Raw genomic sequence first — 20,883 nt, 5'->3', positions numbered from 1 at the left:
TGCAGAGGATGCCCTGTTGAAAACGAGGGCTGGGACAGGAAATCTTCATGAATAAGTTTTGTTGTAAGCCATTTTCATTTTGCTGAACTTGAGATGTTATAGGGAAATCCTTATTTGCTGTGTTGCAAAATGAGCACCTAACATTTCTCCTGGCTGAAAGCTGCTCCCATATTTTTCATAGCTTGCAGCACACAGTCTGGCCCTTCTGGGGCAAGGTGCAGAAAACAGAAAGAAGAAAAGTTCCTATTTCAGTGATGTGAGGAGGAGAAGAGCCCCATGTAGGTCATGCCGGTTAATAGTTTCTATTATATAAATACCGTTATGTTTCTCTAATAGGGCAGGAAAAAGAACAAAATACAATTGAGAAGAATGATGGGATGAATTGACAATTCATTTACCTCCAAAAAAAATAAATGGTTTCTGGAACAGAACTGAAAGCATCTTTTCCTCTATGAAAATTAAAACTGAAGAACAGTTAGATATTAGTATATGAAGAAAAGAAGTAGAAACATTCTCTCTAGAAATGACCATCATGCAATCATTTCTAAAAATGACCCAAAGCAAAACACACAAAACAAAAAGTAGCGAAGCGTGAATTATGTTTCAGATGGCAACCTCATGCAGCATGGGTTTGTACAGTACATACCCAGATAGGATCTCTTGGGAGGTGCTTTGATTTCTTCATCTTTACTATCTGCAGCTACATAAGAAAAATAAAATTGAGAAGAGAGGACGAAAAGACAAAATAGACTAATTTGAGTCAATGTAGTAGATGGTCTTTTAGTTTGTTTTATTTTAAACTTTGTTAGTACAACTTGCTGATAAAAAAAACATGCAAAAAGTTTTAGTTTCCATGCCCTCTATAGGGTTTTCTCCAAGATTTTAGGGAAGGATAAAGGGGGAAGGAAATCACAGAAAGGCCTCAGTTTGAGAAATAACAGCAATTTAAAATAAAATAACAAAGGGGGGAGAGAACAGAGACAGTGTAACACGTAACCCTCTTCAAAGCAATGTGCACATATTTATAAACTTTTCAGTGAAAGAGAAAGCTTAAATTGCTTATTTTTATTCCTGTACCTGAGTTAAATGTGAGGATGGAGGAGACTTTCAGGAAAGAATTATGTAAATTATGCAAAAAAAGAAATAAAACAACATGATAGGGCTGCCTCACATTCTGGAGGAAACCCTTTTCTTCAACACTTCCAACAGGTTTAACTGTTTAGCCACTCACGTTAACAGAGACAGAGACCAAATCACCACTTCAAGTGTTCCGTATGCTGAACCATTTAATCTGATCCTAACCTTCCTCTGTAAGCCTCAATTCCATTTGAAAACCATATACTACCCAAGACAGTGCTCTCTTAATAAAACTTTTCAAGGGAACACAGTGTTACAGTAAGGGACAAGTTGTAAACAGAAGTTAAGATAGCATCAGTTTGAGGGTCCAAAATTAAATGACAGTAAGAAATAAACTAAAATAATAATGGAGCCCCCATGCTACTTGGCTTCTAAGCACTACAGGAATACAAATAACTACACAGCAAGGGTGGCTTTAAGGTTAAGCAAAATAGAATTAAAGGTATCACACCAATGGAATAGACCATCCCCATGACAACCCCCCCACTGGTTGTAAGCAAAGTTAGAATATTTAGGGGAGCCTGGCAGTTACCAACATACCAGGGCAAAGGTTCTTGGGGCATAATCAAGATTTGGGGTGGTTGATTGTTTTCAGCTGTGTAATACACATGTATACAAAGGGATGTAATCTCCTCTTGGTTAATACCTGTAAATAAAGGATAATAAAATGTATGCATGAGAGAACAAATCTTTCCTAGAAGCTCAGGGGGGAGGGGGAATCATTTCTGGTGGTTTTTTGTTTTTGTTTTGTTTTAAAAAAACAAAGGCAGAGAAAAGAAGTCTCCCTAATACCCAGCCAGGACAGAGACTCTCCAAGGAGACAATCAAGCCAGTCCAAGGAGAGTGAACTTTTCAAGTTGCAACAGATTTCCACATAAATAGAAGTGCCACAACTGTACACTATCCACATTACATGACTTTGTGGATACACTGTTAACTAAACACTAAAATGTACTTCAAGCCAGAGGACCTAGAACAACTTGCTTGAGTTCACAAAAATTGTCCTCTGGATTAGGAGAGAGACCTTGTTATTGCTTTGGAAGCTAAGAAAAAGATTGGCTTCCCCCTGAACTAGTTATTTAGCAGGAGTTATTTGAATGAATAGAAAAAAACAAGCTACTCTGGGATAACTCAAGACTCTTTGGTCAAATGTGCACCAGGATTATTAGACTGGAATATAAGGCATCTGCTAAAGTGAAGACAGAGCCAGGACAGGCTCACTTTTTAACCTGAATTATGTTGTAGAGGTATTAGGGAAAGAGGATGGAAGGAGGAATGGGTAGAAAGATTTAAATACAAAAATACAGTGATATTGATCTTATGATGATGATACTGCAATTCAGAACCTAGCCCTTTCCATCCAGGGATGTCAAAAGCATCAAACTGAAATTTAGCTTCCCACCATCTGCATGAGATATGGCAAAAACTTGGTACAGAGAAAACTCAGGATCAGATGGGAAAACAATGGGAGAGTCGGGTTTAGGAACGCAGGTCATCCGATTCCCAGTTCCTGTGCTTTACCCACAAGGCCATCCTTCCTCTCTTGAAGAAAATATGTATGCCCAAAATGATAAACAACACAAAGATTAATTTCAAGCCAGTACATTACATCTGACAGTGAATCACAAGATCCTCAGCATTAAAACTTTTCAACTTGTAGATCTTTCTTAGATGATATCATCACTGGTTTAACCTTCCCATCACTTAGAAGTTAATCACATATATGAAAGCCAGGAGAGACATTTAGTTGCACTGTGTGGTTCTAATAACAAAAGTTTGCATGAAGTACAGTGAGCCTCCTGCTGCAAAGAAAAGAGTTAAAGCCCAAAACAACAGGCAAAATTGTTCTTTTTGGTGGATTAATTATATGGAAAACTGGCTCCTGGGAAATGATATGGCATGACACACTGAGTACGCTCTGTAAGTTACCTTACAGGCTGGTGAAGAACCCAATTCTTTCACTGGGTGACTGAATGCCAGTCATTCAGTCAAAAAAGATGGCGGCTGAAGTTGAATTGGACATGCATCCCCCCTGACATGTATTGAGGAAGTCTGCTAGAGAAGGAGGGAGGGGAAAGAGGGCAATCTAGTTTGAAGACTTACCCCCTTAGCCCCACAAAGGGCAATCTGAAGAGGAAGCCCTCTGCTCTGCTCCCAACCAACAGGTATCTTAGGCAAAGAGCTGGCTGTTTCCCTCCCAATACATCCAGTTTTTAAATCTCTGCTAAATGAGGCCAGATCTAAAGTCATCTGTTTTCCCAGCCTGTGATAACTCTTGCAGACAATGCAGTCCCAGACTGTAGAGGAGAAAAATGGATGGGTCAGAGTATTGCGAGTTGCAGAAGAGCTAACATTCTCCATGATGTCACTTAACCAGGGCCGATTCACAACACACTCCACAGAAACCATTGAGTGGGAGTACGTTTGCAGAGGTTTAAATAAATAAAACCTGCTGCAGAGCCAGCACCCATAGCCCTCTAGGGCTCCCTCTGCCTGGAAAAGCTGCAGCTATTTGGAGCTCAATCAAGCCCTCAGTTTTCAGGGTAAGAGAAGGAAGAAAACAGATCGAGACAGCAAATTATATGTCCATATTGGGAAGACAACTGAAAAGAAGCCAACAGGTTTATAGCCCAGCAGCAGCAGGAACAGGAGAAACATAAAATGGGGGATGTACACATCAAACAAGAAAACCAGAGGTTGGCATTTGTTACATTTCCAAACTGTAAGAGAGTTTGCCATAAAGTAAATCATTTTGTAAAAAAGACAGTTTGTCTACATGGTGGGGTATAATGCACTCTATGGGGATGTTATTTCTGAAGCGCACATCATGCTGCACATTAATTGGTCCTCTAAGACCTGGCTAGTGCGCACTGAAGGCTCCCTAGTGCGCTTTAAATGTAGTACCATTTCAAACAATATTACATTAAAGCGCACCAGCAGGGTCTACACAGACTAATTCATGCACAGCATGTTAGTGTGCTTTACCTCATAAAGCACATTACCCAATTGTGTGGACAAGTCCTTAGATCAGTGATACTGAGACTGAGGCTCAGGAGTGGCCTTTTAATGGGTCTCTTGTGACTCTTTGCAGCACATGATATTAAAACATTGGTTATTAATTAATAACCAATTTAAGTTATCAATCAGGATGCTTTTATTATTAACCAAATGTAGAATACTTGGTCAGTCACTTTGCTATGAGAATAATTAATAATAATAAATAATATTGAGAGAGAGAGAGAGAGAGAGAGAGAGAGAGAGAGAGAGAGAAAGAAAAAGTGTAAGTAAATGAAACAATGAATTCACACTACTAAGGCTCTTTTGGGTAATGTTGATGGCTAATGACTCCTGAACCACTGAGGTCTGAGTATCACTGCCTTAGACTAAGAACAAATGATATTCTGGCCCAGATTGCAAGTTTACACACACAAACACACAAAAAAGTACTGCAACACCACAGGAAGTGTTGTACAATATGAACACTTCGATAAACCTGTAATAGTGACACACTATCACTCCCTATTTTGACCACAAATGCTGGGACAAGAAATAAAATATTTTTTGCGCAAGCAAGACACAGCATTGGCAATAGCAAGGCATGGCTTCTGACACTGGTCAGTGATAAATGCTTCTGCAATACAGAGACTTGGCAGAAATGTGCAGTGAAAATTCTTGCTGTCATTCAGGCCGAGATCTTAGCATCAAGACTGGCAGAGTAGCATGACTTCCACTACTTCCTAAGATTTGACATAAAATATTACAGAGAACTCTTATTTTCTAGACTGAACTAAGACCCATTTAAAATACTTATATGGAAGGAAATAATTTTAAAAACAGGCCATTCAGAAAGTGCTGGGTTGGATCTTCAAAAGACAATGGTTTGCACCATGTACAAAAAAATTTTCACTCAATCCAATGACAATACAAGACATTTTTAGAAATTAATATTGGAAGATTTCACTCTGCAAAATTACTGTTACCAACCTGAAAAGGAGCGACGTTTTATGTTCAGTTCATTTGAGACACGTATTTCAGTGCATAGTTTCAGCATCAGTAACATAGTAATGATCATGATAATGCTTTGCCACAGAAGAGGGGACTCAAAATGCCTTCCAAACCTAAAAAAAGTAAGAGAAAAATATATAAACATATCAAGATGATGATCTTTATACCCAGTTACCCTCAATCCTATTTAAGTGTTTGACGACTGTATCCTTAACAATCACTGTAACTGACAGATTTGCAAAGCTGCAGAGAAGAATTACACTAACAGATCTAGCTGTATGTAACCCAACCATATTCCACTTGAACTTGCAGCCATAGGCACCGACACCATGAATGCTCTGGGGCTGGATCACTTGTGGGAAAAAAAAAAATAGTGCGTGCTCAGCACCCACCAGCCACAGCTGCTGGGCAGCAGCGCTGCCTATGAGCTGTCTGGCGACACCCCAACGAGCTAATTGAGGGTGCCGCCAAACAGCTGTTGGCCAGCTGGGGAAGAGCCTTAGGGGAGGGTGGAGAGTGGCAGGCAGGAGGCAGAGCAGGGGTGGAGCACCCTTGGGGAAAACTATAAATGTCGGTGAATTTAAAGCATGAATTTCTGTTGCCTGAGCTAAAAGGACCAGGTCCATTAGCTTGAATGAAGAGGCTGACTTGCAAACCTGGTCTAGCAACTAGAAGGGGATAAAGAGCTACGTTGCATTAGCATGAGACACACACATTTCTTTCCTCTATTAAGTGAACACGCTATTAAGTTAAGAACTCCTGCTCTATATACTAAGTTCCCTAAATATAATTTTAAAATACATTACATTAAATCATAAGCCCATACCATCTCATTCCCTCCAAAAAAACACAACTACAACCTATGATGTCTAACAGTGCCCCTCAACAAACCTACAAACACCCACTCGTACTGTACTCTCACCACTCCCAAAGTCTGGAAGAAAAGAGGAGCATCACTTCTGGGACATAGTCCAAATCAGATTGCAGTAATTTGAACCAAGCTTAGGGAAATGAACTCCAAAATTGCAGAAAACAGCTACTTGATTGTTCAGAGATGTGGAAACTGAACAGAAAATGTTTTCTCCCCTGCCTCTCCTCCTTTCCCCCAGTTTAATTTATGTTTGCTTACTGACGCTGTCTGGTGGGAATTACTGAGCTCTCCTACATGTATTGCAGGAAGAGGAACTTGGACAGCAGCCAATACTTAATGAAGGGTCCATCTTCCATGATTGCATTAGATTCTATCACAGAAAACAAGACTCTTCAGTGAGGATTGGCTGCTATCCAAGTTCCTCTTCCTGCATTATAGGTAGGAGAGCTCAGTATAATACCCAACAGACATCGCCAGTAAGCAAACAAAAGTAGGGTTTTTATTTTTTGAGAAAAGGGAAGGAAGATCCCATACAGATCTGGTGCAAAATATATTAGATTTATTGTAGACAGGCTCCAGGCACACGATTGTGACTTCTCTCTCAGCTCAACCAACCTTGCTAGGGTGTATTCCTCAGATTCTTACTGCTTCAAGAAAGCAATTTGGGGAATTAAACAGTGTGCTTTCACTCACTCTTTAATTCTGGGCCACACTTCCTATCTGCCACTCCAAATATACCCACAAACTAGTCACCCAGGCCACTGCTTCATCACCCCACAAATACTGTGCTGCCACTGGCTAAGAAGATAGGAGACAACACTTACAGGAGTAGGGTGATGATTTGTTTAATTAATGTTTTACAAAGCTCTGGCAAACCTTAAGTATAGCATACTATAATGAGCCATTAGTACTTTCATACATACAATGCAAGGTCTCCCATAAGAGTCTGGATATAATTCTTTAACTTGGGTTTCTTTCAAGACAGAGCTCTGAGCTAGTCAATAAGACACTAGATAGTAACAAGCATGTTTGCCATTAAGCCCTTGCATTGTACGAATGCTGAAGGAGTTCTTTACTTCCACTATGGTCTTTAGGGAGATTCAAGTTTTGTTGTTATGGGTCCCTGTAGATGATGCCTAGTAATGGGGAGAAACTGGAAAGTCCTTAATTCTGGACTTGCTGAGTTTTCTTGGAACTTTTCCATTTGTAGATGGAAATGTTTGTCCCCAATGGACCAGACCATCCCCAGGGAACTGGTCATGGGGGGGGGAGGCCTAGCTGCCTAGTGCCACAGAGCTGGGGCCATCATTATGAAACCATGAGTCTTCACAATGTCTCCTGGGACACTAGTGGCCTATGACTCTTGTGTACATGGCCACAACAAGGCCTCCCCCTCAACTAATGCTCTGGGGAGAGGGGAAGGGTGACACTGCAGCAGGTCATACCATGGTAAGATCAGCACTAACAAATTCAGAAGATTGCTGAAGGGTGGGGAGATGATGCAGCCAAGTGTACAAACTCCCCTCTGATCTGCAGAGAACCCAAGTCAGGAAGAAAGAGGATGGAGTGGAGCAAAGTAGAGTTGCCATTACTCCCCATTCCATGCCCCTGCTCCTTGCCAGGGCGAACTCTGCAAATGCTGCTGAATCTGCAGTTTCAGGGGACTCTGATGTATAGAGTCCACCAGGGACAGTTTGCATTGCACTGGCCATGAGCCAGAGCTCCATGGGTGTAGCGAGAGGAGCATTACAAACAGCTCTGTGGCAAAAGCCTGATTCTCAAGGGTCCTCAAGTTATTTACCCCACTAACAGTCATGATACATAGAAGAAGCGGGGAGCCTGTGTCGTAAGAGAATGTCTCTGTTAGGGGTGGAGCTAGAAGCTAGCACATAAACACACAAGCTCTGGACACATCACTGAGCCAGTGCCATGCTGGCAGGACAGGGGAGCTTATCTGAGATCTGCTGTACAACACTCTCCTGGCAACTGAGGAGCCCATATTAATTGTTTTGCTGGAGGCTTCAAAACTGAGGAACTAACCCAGTGGACTGCTTTCATCCATCTGTCATTCAGGAAAAGAGAGAAGAGAATCTGTCCACTGTTAGCAACTATTACCAAAAGTCCTCTAACCGTAGGTGTACGAAATACTGTACTTATCCTCATTACAAGTCCATTTGTATAAGAGCTAATTTAGGGCTACACAGGCAGCACTGGTGCTGAAGTTCTATTAATTCACAGGATAGGGCCGGCATGGACATTAGTATTAGTTCCCCCTTACTGACACAATAATGTTCTTCCAGCCTGATCCAAAGGGAGCCCATAGAGTCTCTACTGGCTGATTCACTCCTTGGTACATTTGTTGAGAGTGCTGCCAACAATATCAACTGTTACAGAGATATCTGCCTACTGCAAACAGAAACAAGCTAATTGCCTCAGGCTACCAGCTGTCAGCTAGAAAGCAATTTACAATCATCATAAACTAGTGGCACATTAGAACTAGTAACCAGAACAGAGATGGAAAGCTGTGTTATCAACCCTCTGAGTCATCTATCACTTTAGAGCTAAGATTAAAAAAAAACAAAAAACCCACCACCCACAACACATGAGAGTTCACCTGGGCCTGAACATATATGGCAAGATTTCCATAGTCACTTCAAACAATGTATGAGAATTTAACAAACTCCAGCACACACAGGACAAACGTTGAACTACATAAACTTTCATTCTGACTAGCCAACGCACTTGAAGTTAAATTCTTCTTCTAGATACTGTGTTCTATTCTAAACAACTTGAAAGCAAATAGCTCCTATTTTGGTCAACATGATGGACATTAACATGGAGAAAGCAGGATGTACACTCCAACTTGTATTTGAAATTATGGTTCAGGAGCCAGCCTGACAAAAGCATCACACCAGGACATGGAGGATTCAAATTTAAGATTCTCTTACCTCTCCATTCCCAAATGGGCTGGGGAGGTGATAGGGACTGGAAGAAGGGAGGAGCCTTGTGTTGCAATGCAGTGAGTATTCTGGATGTTTCAGAAGCAGCATTCGACCCTTCCCTCCCCACCTGCCAAAAGCGGGGAATATTTTTGCCAAAGCAGGGCTTGAGGGTGGGAACAGCAAAGAAGCTGTTCATAAAAGTGGGAGGGATCCTTAAGGTACTAACTAGGGCTCAGAAAAAGAGAAATATAGGATTGAAGCCTTTTTATATTTGTTGTTCTTTCTTTCTGAGTTTCTAGCTGGTAACTATCATATAGCTAAACAATCATATAGCTAAACTGACATTTTCAGTTTTGAAGTGTCCAATGTCAGAGCTCACAGCAGTTTCCCTTCTATTTATATAATATTTTAAACTATCACTGTAAAGAGTATATGTTCAAAAAACCAGAACAACATTCTTTAAATACCAGTAATATTTTTGTTTTTAAAACATTTTAACTGTTTGTGTTCATAAAACAGAGGCTGAACAACTGGGCTAGAGCCAAACCGACTAGTCACCATGAGTTTGTCTGAATAACTCTGCCAAAACACCTCAATCTTCTTGAAACAATCCTGTTACTCCAGTCCTGGGCCTATCCTGACAGAAACCACAGATCGTGTGGAGATAAGCCAAACTGTCTATCAGTTTTGTGATCTAAAACACAGTGAACTGGCCAAGACCAAACTTCAACTTCACTAGCAGCCAAGCTGGGTTTGAATATGAAAGCTTAATACACTAACCTACTACAGCATTTAAAGCCCAGGTCAAGGTCTTCTGCAGTTTCTTAAGAGATTCTAAAGCAGGGCGGAAGCTGTGTTACAGGCTCACACTGTGTAACCCAAACTATCAGGCTCCTGGGCGACAGCATGATGCAGCAGCACAAGGGTAGAAAGCAGGAAGTGTAAGAGAGAAAACAAACTAGTTTCAGAATATGATCTGCCTGCTAAGAACTGCTTCTCAGTATGTGAGCTTCCAGGATTTTGTGTGGTACAGAACATATATTTTAAAATAATATATTAAAACCTACATTTATATTTTATTCCTCCTGCACAAAATAAAGTTGGCTGAAAAATGCTAGTGATCAAAGAGAGGAAGTCATGTGTGCATTTCTGCTTCAGTGACTGAATTTACTGAGGGAAAGCTGCTATATGCACTGCATTCTCCTACTATGGCGTTCTCTTCACTAGAGGGCTCCTTTGCTGGTCAGTAGTATCCAGAGGAGAAAGTAAGCCTGACTGTACCCACAGGGGGCAGCTTTCCCAGGCCAGCAATTTAAAGGGCTCGGGGCTCCCAATAGCGGCCGGAGTCCCGGGCCCTTTAAATCGCCACAGAGCCCCGCTTCTGGCCGGCAGTGATTTAAAGGGCCTGGGGGCGCTGCTGCGGTAGCGGCAGCTGGGAGCGCCAGAGCCCCTCTGCCGGCAACTGGGAGCCCCAGGACTCCGGCAGCAATTTAAAGAGCCTGGGGCTTCTGGCTGCTGCCTCTACCACAGGGCTCCAGCAGCGGGGCTCTGGTGGCAGTTTAAAGGGCCTGGGGCTCCAGCCACTGTGGGGAGCCCCAGACCTTTAAAGTGGCCACCGGAGTCCTGGGGCTCAGGGTTCCCAGCCACTGCTACCACGACCAGAGCCCCTGGCCCTTTAAATCTCAATTTAAAGGGCCCAGCCCTTTAAAGGCCCCACCTCTTCTGGTTGAGGCCCTGCCCCCTGCTCAGTACTCTGGGCTACTGGTAAGTCCTTTAAGTTACTTTCACCCTGGTAGTATCTTCTCACATTCACTTTACAATAGTGACCAGCAATTTTTTTTAAATCAGTAACGCCAAAATAAAGTTTAAGAAGCAGAAGTTTCTCCCATCCCGCAAACAATCCTGCCAGTAGATTCCCCTAGACCACTCACTAGCAAAGCTGAGAACTAGTCAGTGTGAAGAAAGGCCAGATTACCTTTCCCCTTCATACTGTGCAGGCTAGACTGTAAATTCTTTTGGGGCAAAGACCATCTATTTTCAATCTGTGTTTGTACAGTACCTAGCACAACCAGGGTGCTGGTCAATGACTGGGGCCGCCAGGCACAATACAATACAATATATATAAAAATGATACTCAGACTCCATCCTAGGCAGCAGTGAACCCAAGATCTTGTTAGAGTTTTGTTTGGGCCAGGCCTTGTTGTTCTGATTAAAATAAATGAGGCCAAGTGGAATACTCTTGCTCAAAAAGTAATCTGAAAGCTGAGGTCTGCACTGAACTTTTTCAAAAGTTTCAGATATTAAAAACTGGAAGGGTCCCTTAAATCAGTCTCAGCAGCTTTAATTAAGTTGAACATATTGCTGGAGAACTCCTCCAGGGCTTGAAACTTTTGGCCACTGCTGGATGGCTTCAGGACAGTGACCCACTAAAACTATATCCGAGAACTTTTGGGGGGGGGAATATCTGGGTACAACTTGTGATTCCCAATATTGTCTCTCCCCCCCCCCCTTTACTACCCCATGTGCCTGTATCCACCTCTTGTCATATATGTAGACTGTAAGCTCCTTGGGGCAGAAACCATCTTTTTGATCTGGGTTTGTAGAGTGCAGTCCTGGACTAGGACTACAGCTCCTGCATATTATGATAATACAAACAAACAGTCAAGTTGACAAGAAGCTTTATCCCAAAACCCATCTAGAGGCATCCAAGATAGTGCATAATCAAAGCCCGGTGAAAGTCAGGAGGAGTCTTTCCATTTACTTCAGTAGGCCTTGCATCAGGGGCATAATCCTCAGCTAGTGTAAACTGTCAGAACTCCACTGCAGCAAACTGAGCTGTGACAATTTACACCGACCAAGGATGTGCCACCAGGGCTTCAAACACACACCCAGGCAGTAAACTGACTAAAGCTGAATGCTCATTGTTTCTTTGGCTGACAAAGAACAAATATGGGAAGTTAAGATAAAGGAAAACGGTCTTTTATTCAGGAGACTTCATTCATATTTCCCCCAACTCATATCTGGGACACCTCAGCTCAGGAAAACCAGCCTAGCCTATTAACCATTCCTATTTTTTTAAATTAGTGGAGCAAAGGTTACTGTGTTTTATCCTGCAAAAAGAAAAAAAAGAAAAAGAAAACAACAGGTAACCTTATACGGCAGCTAGTGCATCTAAATTTGATGAAACAAAGAACTGCACCACAACTCAAAAGACTCCAGCCTGCTGAGCACAGCAGGAAGCAGGACTACTGTTGACTGACCTTACTTATTAAGGCCTGGTCTACACTATGCGTTTAAACTGATTTTAGCAGCGTTAAACTGATTTAACGCTGTACCCGTCCACACTACGAGGCCCTTTATATCGGTTTCTGTACTCCTCCCCAATGAGAGGAGTAGCGCTAAAATCGGTATTACCATATCGGATTAGGGTTAGTGTGGCCGCAAATCGACGGTATTGGCCTCCGGGCGGTATCCCACAGTGCACCACTGTGACCACTCTGGACAGCAATCTCAACTCGGATGCAGTGGCCACGTAAACAGGAAAAGCCCCGTAAAATTTTGATTTTCATTTCCTGTTTGCCCAGCGTGGAGCTCTGATCAGCACGGGTGGCAATGCAGTCCCAAATCCAAAAAGAGCTCCAGCATGGACCGTACGGGAGATACTGAATCTGATCGCTGTATGGGGAAACAAATCTGTTCTGTCAGAGCTCCATTACAGAAGACGAAATGCCAAAGCGTTTGAAAAAAAAAATCTCCAGGCTACACAGTGCTGCGTGACAAGCGTAACGGGAAGCCAGAGACTCAAACGGACGCTCATGGAAGGAGGGAGGGGGTACTGAGGACTCCAGCTACCCCACAGTCCACAGCAGTCTCCGAAAAGTATTTGCATTCTTGGCTGAGCTCCCAGTGCCTGTAGGGTCAAACACATTGTCCGGCGTGGTTCAGGGAATAGCTCATCAATTTACTCCCTCCCCCCATCACGTGAAAGAAAAGGGAAATAAATCGTTTCTTGACTTTTTTCAATGTCACCCTATGTCTACTGAATGCTGATGGTAGACGTGATGCTGCAGCAGTGAAGAGCAGTATCCGCTCCTCTCCCCTCCCTGTTGGCAGACGGTACATGCTTGATAACTGCTGAATACCCCGGCTGGCCTCAGGGGCGCCTGGGTAAAAATAGGAATGATTCCTGGTCATTCCCAGTATATGGTACAGAACGGCTGGTAACCGTCTTCATCATAGCTACGGGGGGCTGAGCTCCATCAGCCCCCTTCCTTTCTGGTGTAAAGAAAAGATTCTGTACTGCCTGGACTATCATAGCAGCGGGATGCTGGGCTCCTCTCCCCCGCACCGCTTAATGTCCTGCCTGGACTGTCATAGCACGGGGAGGCTGCCTCCCCCTTATTTTATCTCACTAACAAGTCACTGTTTCTTTTTCCTGCATTCTTTATAACGTCATGACACAAATGGGGGGGGGACGCTGCCACAGTAGCCCAGGAAGGTTGGGGGAGGAGGGAAGCAATGGGTGGGGTTGTTGCAGGGGCACCCCCCGTGAATAGCATGTAGCTCATCATTTCTGCGGGATCTGACACGGAACAGCTGTACTCTCTGATACACTGGTTCTCTAGTACACTTGCCCCAAATTCTAGGCAGGACTGACTCTATTTTTAGAAACCATAAAGGAGGGATTGACTTGGGGAGTCATTCCCAGTTTTGCTTTTGCGCCCCTGGCCGACCTCAGCCAGGGGCACCCATGATAGCAGCAGCAAACACAGAAGGACAGATAACCGTCATCTCATTGCCAAATTACCCTGGCAGCAGACGGTACAGAACGACTGGTAACCATCTCTGCTATCATGCAAAAGCAAATTAATGCTGCTGTGTAGCGCTGGAGTATCGGCTCTGCCTGCAGCATCCAGTACAAATACGGTGACTGCAAAAAAAAAAAAAAAAAAGCTGAACGGGCTCCATGGTTGCCATACTATGGCGTCTGCCAGGACAATCCAGGGAAAAAGGGTGCGAAATGATTGTCTGCCGTTGCTTTCCCAGAGGAAGGAATGTCTGATGACATTTACCCAGAACTACCCACGACAATGATTTTTGCCCCATCAGCCACTGGGATCTCAACCCAGAATTCTAAGGGGCGGGGGAGACTGCAGGAACTATGGGATAGCTACGGAATAGCTACCCACAGTGCAACGCTCCAGAAATCGACGCTAGCCTTGGACCATGGACGCACACCGCCAAATTAATGTGCTTAGTGTGGCTGCATGCACTCGACTTTATACAATCTGTTTTATAAAACCAGTTTATGTAAAATCGAAATTATCCCGTAGTGTAGACGTACCCTAAGATGTAACTAGGGCACTTATCTACTTCAGAGAAATCTTTTCCAATTTCCTTTCCTTGGCATAGGCCACGTATTTGTTCTGCTAATATTAAACACACCCTGAAGTTATTTCAGTCTGTGGGACATTTTGCACACCAAACTCAGGAAACCCCATTATGAACTTTACAACAAAATAATTGTATTCTAGTAAGCAGTGTTGAATGAAGCTCCATCTCCCTGCCCTTTCCACTACAAACTGTGGTCCCACCACATAAATCATCAGTTATTTATTTTCCTATGTATCTGACTGACTCTGCTAGGTGAGTAGTATCCTTGGCGCCCAACTAAAGGTGAGTATATAGAAGTATTTTCTGTAATGTAACACAGGATTTTACTTGTCTACCCAGTCACAGGCTAACTCAGAGACAAGAAGGGGAGGCCTTGGCTTGCTAATGAGAATACATTTAAAAAAAAAAATCTGTTCTTCATTAGCAGAGGGTTTTTTCACAAATTGCTAGTAACTGTCATGCACATTCACACAACTACATTTTTTCCCATTCATGCTCACAGATATTTTCATCAGCAGCACACTCACAGCCCCAAAAAGTTAAGACTCACATGCGTCACATCACATGTGAGCTACTCCCAATAAGCGGAGTTTGCTCATCACTTTTGCAGATGAAAGCTCCAGCGTCGGTCTAAAATGTTGCGATCAAAGGTTTTTTTAAGATGTTGTATTAAAAAGGGTCAGACTTAATATGTAATTTCTAAGAATCAACAAACTGGGTCAGATGCTTGTGTGACAAATAGGGGAAATGCCTGTATTATCTTTTATGAAAATTGTATAGGACTGTTTCTTAAGAAAATAGTGTATTGCTGCCTGCCTGCCTAGAGATAAGTTAAAGGAGGCTGCAAAGGGGTGCTAAAATAACCATAAAATAGTGATTCAGATAAGTCAGTCTCAGGTGCTCAGCTTCAAAGAAGCCATAACAAAGCTAGCTCCATCTAGGCTAGAATGGGGTACTCTCCCAGAGGCTAAGTCTGGGATGAAAGGAGAGCTAAGACCTCAAAGACCCTAGAAAAGGCAGGGTGGCGATTAGTTGAGCTGGGAGAAGCTGACAGACTGGGATAGAGACACACAAAAATCATGTGTTACAGCCCCTTGAGTGTCAACCATGTCCTTGTTTGAGAGTGGGTGAACTGCAGAAATCCACTCCAGGAGAGGGAAAGGTGTGAGGCCTGCCACCTGCAGGAGTTGCATTCATGAGACTCAAAGAAGGGACAGTAGTCCATAACCATTACAGCTTGCACATCTAAATGCCTGATGATTTTTAACAAGAGTTGGGCATGTACAAGGAAAGCAGAATCAGGCCTACTATTGTCTCTAATACAGATTTATCATTTCGTGTGTACAAGTCTTCTCACAGTGCAGAAACGAATCTGCTGCTTGAACAGAACTGTGCTGAAAACTCTGGAAAATTATTTTTAACTCACTTCAAAAAGAAAAGTTTAGAGGCATTTTAAGCGAGAGAAACAATGCTGAAGAGACAAAGTTAAAGAAATGACACTACTGTCATCATGTGACGATGCAAGTTCTCACGTCTTTGATAATGCCCTAAATGAAGGATTAAAGGAAAGCGGGCAGAAGGAGGGCAGAAAATTGAGTTCTTTAACTTAAAAAATAAAAAAAGGCATCTCCGCTTTCACTGGTAGTAGAATAACTGGAGGGGAAATCTTGAAAAGTAGTAGTATCTAATAGAGGCAGGATCATGATTCTTGCCCTTAGTGCTAGTACTAATTTCTGAGCTAGTATCATGGCCCTGCCATGCCAGCTTTAGCTATAGAAACACTTAACAGTAGATTTCATGGAGATTAGTGAGTAAATATTTTCTCTGCAGATTGGAGGGCAAGGGGAAGGTCACACTCCTCCTGTTTTAAAACTAGCTGATTTTTTAAATTAAAAAAAGAGGGGCAGATTACAGGAGTGAGTTATGGAGCGGGTGCAGTGGGCACAGTGCATGGGAATACGTGGTCTCCACTGCTACTCCATAAAACAAGGTATTTTGGATGTTGTGGGTGAAGGAAAGGACCAGGAGTCAAGAATGAGTGCGTGTTGGAAATAGGCACACTACACTAGCACTGAACTCCATTAGCATGACAGAGTTATGAGCAGAAAATATGTGAGATTTTCATGGGAATAGAGGAAATTGCTTGAAATGAAAGATAATTAAATATGTATAGCAATGCTAAGCAATGTTTGGAGCTACGGGAATAACATGATTAGACCTTTCAAATATTTCTTGACCCACATATTATATATGAATGACTGTGTGTATATATGTACGCTTAGACAAAAAGGGGGAGAAATTAGCATAGTGTATCAGTGTATAACCAGGGAAACAATTTAGAAAATAATTAGACTCAGTGCCAAGAAAACCAGCTTGACAGAGGCATGTATCAGACTGTAGAATAGTCTACAAAGTGGGGTGAAAGTCTCATCCCATGGTGCTTTTACAAGTAGAATGGACAAAACACTAGAAGATGAATTGTAGGGAACAGCCCTGTCTTGGCAGGAGGATGGACCAAATGATCCAACAGGCCTTCTTTTACCATGAATCATAGAAGATTAGGGTTGGAAGAGACCTCAGGAGATCATCTAGTCCAACCCCCTGCTCAAAGCAGGACCACCTCTTATCATTACCATGAACTCTTATCATAAATGTTAGTGTCTATACCCAGTCATATTTTGTTTCAAGTACTGATCTTGCCCCAGTTAGTCATAAAGTGACATCGGCAGTAAGGTTACTATAAAAAATGACTATGCTTAACAACAACAAAGAGAGAGAGAGAAAATGAATTACTGGCTGCTCTCTGACATGATTAACACAAGAGTACCTTTAAAAACTGAATCTTGCTTTGTGCATTAATCACTCATATGCCTCAGAACTGTATTCACTCAAAGAAACACTTTCTTGGCATTACACGGAACATATTACAATATCATGGATGCCATAACCTTTTCATTGTGTGAGGTATCCTCTTAAGAGCATACTATTTTAGTACCATGGTAGTTGCTTTATAGAGAACAGTATATGGGTCTTTTCATCTCTAACTTGTATTTCAATGGAACTACTGGCATAGCAAGGGACTATTCACTTCAAGTAAGAGTGGAAGAATCAGAACCTTAAGGTTTTGCAAGGTCAAGCCTGTAGTATTTACCCAGTGCGGGTGGCTATATCAAATAATTTGAACTTTTATTTATAGGCCACACTAACCTGATAGCTGTGACAACATTCTGAAGTCTGGCTCTGTGCTTTGGACTCAGTTGAAGTAATTTAAAACAATGCAGGGACTTTCAAGATCAGAACACAGAGAGTGACACAAAGCTAGCCTCCATCAGAGATATTGTTATAATATGTAAACACTCAAAAGAACAACAGCACGAAAGGACACCATTAGTTTGAAACAAATATTTTAAAAAAGAAAAAAAAAATGTTTCCTTTCCCATTTTACAAATGACTCTCTAAGATGTTAAAAAATTTTAAACTACTTTCAATTTAAAAATTTGTTCTTTTTTTTATTTATGCTCTTTACCTATCTTGTAGCTCGAGCACTTAAAATAGTTTAAAAATTAGGGATTCTCATTTTTTCCTCAGTATTACAGGCCTTCTCTTAATAAAGCAATTGCATGGCATCTCTCTGTTAATGATGTAAGCATGAATAGTGAAGTATTTATGTATATTTAACTCTTTGTCGTCACAGGTATTTTCACATATTTGAAAAAAAAAAAATACTGTCTGCTTTGGCTTTTCACTTCCCCCCATCGCTCACAGTTCTGTTTACTGTTTCCCTTGCACATTAGTTTCTTTCTTTCCCCATTCTCTACTACCACATGAGCCTCTTTTCTTCCGCATGCTTTCCCCCCTTCTCGCCATTCCTCTCTAAGTACAATTCCAATCCCACAGGCAGTTCTGATACTACAGATGACTTCCCCACATCTCATTGCTAACTCTGGTCCCAAAGAACAACCCGTTTCCTCTACTCATGCAGCAGCAGACTTGCAGATGTTTTTATTGAAGTCCAGGCTGCTCTTTGCAGTTAAGATCCTGTGGATCTTTACAAGCAACTGGAAACAGGTAGGAGCCAGCACAGGATCGGTCAACTCTCCGCAGACCACCAGCATTGATTGCTCCATTAGTCGAACTGTTCTCAGAATAGTTTCCAATATTCTTATTATTATCTCCTCATCAATTTCACTTTTAGATTCTTGTATATTCCTAATGCTGCAGTGGCCAAGTTAAAAACAAATATTCGTCTGCAGTTTTGTAACATTTATTTCTACATGGTGGGGAGGAAAAACACACATGAGACAGGTCTATTGGTTGATAAACACAAAACCTAGATTTCAGAGCAAAATTTGCTTTTAAATGTTATTTTTAAAACCTCATATGCTCCATCCTCCAAAACCTCCATGTTTCTTGTTAGGCTGCTTTTTAAAGAGTGAATCTTTAAATTTTGAGCTCTAATCCTGCAAGGAGCTCCATGGGTAGACCCCCACAGAAGCCAATGAGGGCACGCGGTCTGCCTGAGCAGAGCTGTACTGACTTCAATGGAGGCCCACCTGCATGGAGCAACTTGTAGGGTAGTGATGAGGATGCAGAAAGAAAGGAAGAGATTTTTCTGAACTACTTTAGGTATGGGCTTGTCGTTAGCATCCACTGTTAGCTTAAGAGTTTGAAGTTTTGAAATGCAGCTTATTAACATTGATAACTATGTAAAAAAGACACAAATTTGGTACATGAGCTCTAAGTTGATGCACATGAATCCACTTGCACCACGATTGAATTTTGTTTCACATCTTTAAAGGGTGGGTCCCACCAAATATTACATCCTCAGAGACCTCACATCTCAAGCTGTGTAATCAATTAGAGAGAAAAAGAATAAACACTTTAAGAGAATAAAAAATAATTACCAACTTACCAAAAGAGTATTCTCAAAATATTTGCTACTAATAATACTAGACACACATAGGTTGAAAAGCCCTCTGCATTCTGTGTCCTTTTGATGTCTCTGTACTGGGGGATGTATGGCACCACACCTCCAAATACCATTGCACCAGCTGCACCCCAGGAAACCAGCTGGTGCATTGGAACCACCAGCCACTCCAAGCCATCTGCCTCCATGCCAGGCAAAACAAAGCTGTGCAGCACCAGGGCAACCACTGACAAGGGATTCCCTTTCACTGTTTCTTTGGACTTAGTTGATTTTAGTCATACACAGTCCTGCCGGTGCAATGTATTGCCATGCTTCCCTCATCCCTTGCACAGCCGTAACCTAAAAAAAAAAAGAGAGGAAGTGGGAGGGAAATGTAAATATATCATCTGACAACAGGAATTCAAGCCCCACATGCCTATGTTCAGGTCAGAGGCACAGCCTCCAGTGTCACAAGTTAGCCCGGGATAGCCAAAGTGGTCAAACATATGGAGTTGTATGGTCCATGACTAGAACTCCCAGGTGCTACAGTAATACAAATAAATAAATACATACAACACAGCTTGTGTCCAACCTCATTTGATTTCCAATATTAATAGAAAGCATTTCCTGCTGTTTACTTCATTATTTGTATAAAATTAGTGCCAGTGGTGTAGCTATAATAGTGCAAATGGTGCACTTGCACAAGGGGCCATGAGGCTATTCGGGAACAAACACAGGTGAGGGCAATCAGGGAAGTGGGGGACAGAGCGGAGGTAAAAGAACCTGGGGGAGGGAGAAAATTGGATCCAGGCTGAGGGAGTTGAGGGCAAGACTGAAGGAGGAGGATTGGGGAGAGCTGGGAGCACTGGATCAGAACTGGTGGAGAGTGAGAGGAGGCTGTGGGTCTGTAGGGGGGGCATGAGGCAACTGAAGGGAAGTTAAGCAAGAGGTGAAGGTGGGAGGGCTGGATTAGGGCTATGGGAACAGGGGAGGCAGAGGGGGCTGGAGACTAGATTGGGACTGGGGAGACCTAGGGAAAAAGGGGGCTGGGAATAGGGCTGTGGGGGAGTTAAAGCAGAGTGTATTTTGGAATCAGGATGAGGGGGGTTCCCTGAATTATTCTTGCACTAGGGTGCTCTGGGCAGGGCTGCCCAGAGGTTTCCGGGGGCCTGGGGCTGTCGGCGGCAGGCGGCTCCGGTGGACCTCCCGCAGGCGTGCCTGCAGAGGGTCCGCTGGTCCCGTGGCTCCAGTGGAGCATCCACAGGCATGCCTGCGGGAGGTCCACCGGAGCCGCGGGACCGGCAAGGCGCCCCCCGTGCGGCGAAATTCTAGAGCCGGCCCTGTTCGGTGGCAGGGGGCCCTTCCATTCTGGGACCCGCCGCCGAAGTGCCCCAAAGACCCGTGGTGGGGGCCCTCCGCCGGCAAATTACTGCCAAAGCAGGACCCGCCGCCAAAGTGCAGCCCACTCTTCGGCAGTAATTCAGTGGCGGGGGACCCCTGCCGCGGGTCTTCGGGGCACTTTGGCGGCGGGTCCCGGAATGGAAGGGCCCCCCACAGCTGAATTACCGCCGAAGACCGGGTTGCACTTCAGCGGCAGGTCCCGCTTCGGCGGTAATTCGCTGGCGGGG

At 43.1% G+C, this 20,883-nt stretch overlaps 1 protein-coding gene across 3 annotated transcripts in view; it reads right to left on the bottom strand.

The window, feature by feature from the left end:
• Positions 1–20,883, bottom strand: part of SLC66A2 (solute carrier family 66 member 2) — a 105,013-nt gene that overhangs the window by 82,244 nt on the left and 1,886 nt on the right. For 2 of the 3 annotated variants that reach the window (XM_030552585.1, XM_030552587.1), the window contains exons 2-4: positions 19,262–19,615; positions 5,122–5,255; positions 647–700 (exon numbers count right to left, since the gene is read on the bottom strand). In XM_030552585.1, coding sequence (XP_030408445.1) covers positions 647–700; positions 5,122–5,255; positions 19,262–19,464 — 391 coding nt within the window. In that variant the 5' untranslated portion in view covers positions 19,465–19,615. The remainder of the gene's footprint in view (positions 1–646; positions 701–5,121; positions 5,256–19,261; positions 19,616–20,883) is intronic. The other variant, XM_030552586.1, reaches the window with a different exon arrangement.

Source organism: Gopherus evgoodei, chromosome 2, assembly GCF_007399415.2.
Source record: "Gopherus evgoodei ecotype Sinaloan lineage chromosome 2, rGopEvg1_v1.p, whole genome shotgun sequence".
Taxonomy (NCBI): domain Eukaryota; kingdom Metazoa; phylum Chordata; order Testudines; family Testudinidae; genus Gopherus; species Gopherus evgoodei.
The sequence above is the reverse complement of the archived record's forward strand: the minus strand, read 5'-3'. Positions and strand labels throughout refer to the sequence as shown.